Raw genomic sequence first — 6,000 nt, 5'->3', positions numbered from 1 at the left:
GGCAGATCCTGGCTGACTGGCAGATCTGGAAGAGTCTGGTTGACTAGCGGATCTGGAAGTGTCTGGCTGACTGGCAGATCTGGAAGAGTCTGGCTGACTGGCAGATCTGGAAGAGTCAGGCTGACTGGCAGATCTGGAAGAGTCAGGCTGACTGGCAGATCTGGAAGAGTCTGGCTGACTGGCAGATCTGGAAGAGTCTGGCTGACTGGCGGATTTGGAAGAGTCTGGCTGACTGGCGGATCTGGAAGAGTCTGGCTGACTGGCGGATCTGGAAGAGTCTGGCTGACTGGCGGATCTGGAAGAGTCTGGCTGACTGGCGGATCTGGAAGAGTCTGGCTGACTGGCGGATCTGGAAGAGTCTGGCTGACTGGCGGATCTGGAAGAGTCTGGCTGACTGGCGGATCTGGAAGAGTCTGGCTGACTGGCGGATCCTGGCAGACTGACGGCTCTGGCTGCTTCATGCTGATTTGCAGCTCTGGCAGCTTCTTGCAGACTGACAGCTCTGGCTGCTCTATACAGACTAACAGCTCTGGCAGCTCCTTGCAGACTGGCAGCTCCTTGCAGACTGGCAGCTCCTTGCAGACTGGCAGCTCCTTGCAGACTGGCAGCTCCTTGCAGACTGGCAGCTCCATGCAGACTGGCAGCTCTGGCTGCTCCATGCAGACTGGCAGCTCAGGCTTCTCCGAACAGGCTGGAGGCTCCGGCAGCGCTGTAGAGGAGGAAGGCTCTAGAAGCGCTGAACAGGCGGGAGACTCCGGTAGCGCAGGAGAGGAGAAAGGCTCTGATAGCGCTGAACAGACAGGAGACTCCAGCAGCGCTGTAGAGGAGGAAGGCTCTAGAAGCGCTGAACAGACAGGAGACTCAAGCAGCGCTGTAGAGGAGGAAGGCTCTAGAAGCGCTGAACAGGCGGGAGACTCCGGTAGCGCAGGAGAGGAGAAAGGCTCTGATAGCGCTGAACAGACAGGAGACTCAAGCAGCGCTGTAGAGGAGGAAGGCTCTAGAAGCGCTGAACAGGCGGGAGACTCCGACAACGCAGGAGAGAAGAAAGGCTCCGACAGCGCACGAGAGGCGAGGCGCACTGTAGGCCTGATGCGTGGTGCTGGCACTGGTGGTATTGGGCCGAAGACACGCACAGGAAGCCTGGTGCGGGGAGCTGCTACCGGATGGCTGGGGTGTGGAGGTGGTACTGGATAGACCGGACCGTGCAGGCGCACTGGAGCTCTTGAGCACCGAGCTTGCCCAACCTTACCCGGTTGAATACTCTCGGTCGCCCTGCCAGTGCGGCGAGGGGGAATAGCCCGCACTGGGCTATGTAGGCGAACCGGAGACACCGAGCGCAAGGCTGGTGCCATGTAAGCCGGCCCAAGGAGACGCACTGGGGACCAGATGCGTAGAGCCGGCTTCATGGCATTTGGCTCGACGCTCAATCTAGCCCGGCCATACGTGGAGCTGAAATATACCGCACCGGGCTATGCACCCGCACTGGGGACACCGTGCGCACCACTGCATAACACGGTGCCTGCCTGGTCTCTCTAGCCCCCCGGTAAGCACAGGGAGTTTGCGCAGGTCTCCTACCTGGCGTAGCCATACTCCCTGTAAGCCCCCCCAAGAAATTTTTGGGGCTGATTCCCGGGCTTCCATCCACGTCGCCGTGCTGCCTCCTCATACCAGCACCTCTCCGCTTTATCCGCCTCTAGTTCCTCCTTGGGGCGGCGATATTCACCAGGCTGAGCCCAGGGTCCTTTTCCGTCCAGTTCTTCCTCCCATGTCCAATTCTCCAAGTGGTGCAGCCTCTCCCACTGAAGCTGCTTCTGTTGCCTCTCCTGTGGCTCCTGCCTGTTAACACGCTGCTCGGTCCGTGTGTGGTGGGTGATTCTGTAACTGCGTTCTTCGTTTGTTGAATGAGAGTCGGACCGAAATGCAGCGTGGTGGTTACTCATGTCTTTAATGAAGAAAAACAGAACGATACATGAAATAACTAATAAATACAAAAAAACAACAAACGGAACGTGAAACCTATTACAGCCTATCTGGTGAACACTACACAGAAACAATCACCCACGAAATACACAGTGAAACCCAGGCTACCTAAATACGGTTCCCCATCAGAGACAACAAGAATCACATGACTCTGATTGAGAACCGCCTCAGGCAGCCAAACCTAAACTAAACACACCCCTAATCAACCACAATCCCAATGCCTACAAAAACCCCAATACGACAACACAATAACATAAACCCATGTCACACCCTGGCCTGACCAACTAATTAACTAAAACACAAAAATACTAATACCAAGGCGTGACAAAATGTGATATAGTGAAGCACCTGAGTGAGCTGGGTGCGCAATTACGCAGTTATTTTCCCAAAACGGAAGACACAAAAAGTGCAATTGTCATCCCTTTCATGCCCTGCCTCCTGTCCACTTACCGATATCTGAACAAGCGGTTCTGTGAAAATGGAATTTAAACAGAAGCCACTGACAGATTTCTGGATATGGTTGCTCTCAGAGTACCTTGGCTTGGCAAATCGCGCTGTTAAAACACTGATGCCCTTTGCAACCACGTACCTATGTGAGAGTGGATTCTCGGCCCACACTAGCATGGAAACTAAATACAGGCACAAACTGTGGAAAATTATTTAGCACAGTCCAATACAACCCAACATTGCAGTGATGTGCATCCTTTCAAGCCCATTCTTCTCATTAACCTGTGGTGAGTTATTCACCATTTTAGATGAACAAATAAAGTGTTATATGTAAGATGGCTAACTAAAGAGCAAAGTTATTGATTATTATATTATTATTTGTGCCCTGGTCCAATAAGAGCTCTTTGTCACTTCCCACGAGCCGGATTGTGACAAAACCTCACACTCATTCTTATGTTTAACAATTGTATTGTATAGTGTGTGTGTGGCAGGCTTACAATGATGGCAAAAAACAACTTTGAGAATGCGCTGACCCTGATGCTAGAGGGGGTACGCAGCTGGAGGTTGAATGTTTGAAGGGGTGCGGGACTATAAAAAGTTTGGGAACCTCTGCTCTACACTGATTGAAGTGAATTTAACAGGTGACATACACACGGGATCATAGCTTTCACCTGGATTCACCTGGTCAGCATATGTCATGGAAAGAGCAGGTGTTCCTAATGTTTTGTACACTCAGTGTACGTGGCATAACCTATTCCAGAGTGTGTTTTGTGTAAATGTAATTGCTTTGTGTTACATCAATTAACAGAAACATGATATATTCATGCCTGTTTTCACCCCACTGTTTGGAGAGGGTAAAACAAAAGCGATAGATTATGAATCAGAAAACAACTGTGTATGATGATATCGTAGTAAACATTTAACCTGAGTTGTATACCGCTCATCCATGGCATCCTCTGACAAGTCATATATTACCCATGATCCTCTTGTGTGGATTGAAATAGACAGATTCCTGGTGGTGATGGTGGAGACAGAGTGGTTCTGGTTCTACTTGTTCACTGCCTCCGGAGGAAGGAGGGGGGGGGTGTCTGCCCAACCCCGTCCCTCCCATCTCTTCCTCTACTTCCTTTACAGCCCTCTCATCCTCACTGGTGTTGCTCCTGATGCTCTTTAAGCATGCATTATGTCCTGCACAGTGGATCTCCGGAAGTGCTGCAAGGATTTGCTCATTGGCCCAATTTGTGAAAATGGGGACTTTAAACCAATGCTGATCAATAATCATTTCCCCCTATTTGTTGACCTTTGATACTATGTTTCCATTGACTAATTGTACTGTAAAGGATAGAGATGTTCAACCTATGATATTATGTTCATGTGTAGGGCTAACATATGTGTGCTTTGCTCTCTATGGGGAATATATATTACAGTCAAAATTGCCCGAAATCGTTTTTTTTTTCAATGATTGACAATGATAAAAGATACTCTAGCCTAGAAAATAAACTAGATAACAGAATAGAACACATGAGAAAACGATAGGATGGAGTGGAGTATAATACAATAGAATAGCAAATAATAGATTATTATTTCTGGAAGACAAAACTTACTAATATTTTGTGTCTGGGAATATTTTCATCATTACTTAATTCGAACATTAAGGATGTTTCAACGCTATACCGTAGCCTAACGCCAATGTTTCAGGGCACTCACGCTCCTTTGTTCCTTTCTATTTCACTGTACCTGTACTGCCCCTTTAAGAGAAAACATTTCAATCTAGGCGTGTTCTCTGCTCCCATTGATTAAGTACGAGCCAAACTCGCGTCCTGCGGTAAAGCACAGCGAACACACCTTCTTTTTAGGCTACGATTATTTATATGCTGTTTAAAATAGGCCTGTTGTGGTTATTTATGTTTTGATTAATAGTAAGACTTATTGAATAGCAACCGTCATAAACCAAACCTGTGTGGTGCGCGCGTATGATCAGTATTATCGAGATGGTATGAACGTTACTCGGTCAAGGTCCACTCCCGATGCGAGTACCAAGATTGGATTGCTTTTCTATGGGCCGAGAAAATCTGCCTCCAGCATTTTGATCAAATTCAAACAAATTCCATTATTAAAGGGATAATTTGGGAACCAGATTCGTGTTCTATTCTACAATGGAAGCCCTCTGGCACTGGAAGGTGGCCACACTGAAAAGAGAACTTTCATTGCCGAAAATATGGATGCATGGATTTTGTGCAAATGTATGAAACAAACGACAAGTGATTCATAATCATCTCGAAGCAATTAACGCGGATTGCCGAAGAAAGAAATTCGTCGCATCAGACTGAATGGACTGTAGGTTTATTGATGGCGCTTGACTAGGCTACCAGATTTAAATCAACAAAAGTTCATTATTTTTTATCATAGACATACTTGTGAGCTTCTGAATCATTTGGAATCGCCCGTTTCAGATTTTTTATTTTTTTTACCATCACGCGGATGTTGTGATTCTGCCTGTTTATAAGGCAATTGACTTTACCGTATCATTGTCGTTTTGAAAGGCAAGGAAATATTGTCAGTTGGGCTACATACGGTGGCCTTTACACATCATATGTCACTATACTGAGTTGAACGTAATCTGTCAGTATGTCGGCGGTAATGATTGCAAGGAAGGTACGAAAATGGGAAAAGCTCCCGGGGAAAAACTCTTTCTGTTGCGATGGACGCGTAATGATGGCCCGGCAGAAAGGCGTCTTCTATCTAACCGTATTTCTCATTGTCGGCACCTGCTCCCTGTTCTTCGCATTCGAGTAAGTATAGTTTCATCTTCATTATTCAATTGTGCGATGATCAAACAATATGTAAATAATTAGGGCGTGTTTTCTCAGGAAATCCTGAACATCCACCATCAGTGCGAGTGTCATAAAATGTTTTCTAGGATGAGGTGCAGGGCCTACTCTAGCCTTTTAGGGCCCTAAACGACATTTGGTTGACCCCCCCCCCCAAAAAATAAATAAATAAATATCCTTCAAAAGTGCATTTCCTGCAATTCTACACATTTTTCCATGGGGAGAGAAGCAATATTTGCAATTTTATTACACTTTAAAAAATATATATCAGTTATACAGTTACTTCCCTGCAATTCTACCCATTTTGCCATGATTTATGCCATGTCAATGATATCTGATTGAGAGTGACTAGCAAAATCAATAGAGGCCCCTTGGAGTTCAGGGCCTGGTCTGTATTTGGCCATGATTACTATAAATTTAGATAGCTGGCCAGGCTAATTGAGTGACTGTCAGTGACTGACATGACAAATTGCTAATGCACAACCAAATTTCCGACTTGCACCTTGTGTATTCTACAATTCTTATTCTCAACAGTAAATTGAGACTGCGACTGAGTGAAGGGGGGGAAAAAGACAGTTTATGCCTGGAGCCTAGATGAGGTGCTTTTCCTGTAGGCCGGAAAGTCAGATGCAAATAACCTGTAGTAGGCCTAAAATGCAGATTATATTTAAGCAGTACCAAGTTATGATTGAATAATATATGATTATTATAATAATTTGTTTTGGTGCTTATTTGTCCTCTT

General features: G+C 46.4%; 1 protein-coding gene across 1 annotated transcript in view; it reads left to right on the top strand.

Annotated features, from left to right (window-relative positions):
• The first annotated feature begins 4,238 nt into the window (after positions 1-4,238).
• Positions 4,239-6,000, top strand: part of LOC135546012 (palmitoyltransferase ZDHHC9-like) — a 46,791-nt gene continuing 45,029 nt past the window's right edge. The window contains exon 1 of the mRNA XM_064974066.1: positions 4,239-5,219. Within this exon, the coding sequence (XP_064830138.1) occupies positions 5,056-5,219 (164 nt within the window). The 5' untranslated portion in view covers positions 4,239-5,055. The remainder of the gene's footprint in view (positions 5,220-6,000) is intronic.

Source organism: Oncorhynchus masou, chromosome 9, assembly GCF_036934945.1.
Source record: "Oncorhynchus masou masou isolate Uvic2021 chromosome 9, UVic_Omas_1.1, whole genome shotgun sequence".
Classification (NCBI taxonomy): Eukaryota; Metazoa; Chordata; class Actinopteri; order Salmoniformes; family Salmonidae; genus Oncorhynchus; species Oncorhynchus masou.
This window is presented reverse-complemented; position numbering and strand designations above follow the sequence as displayed.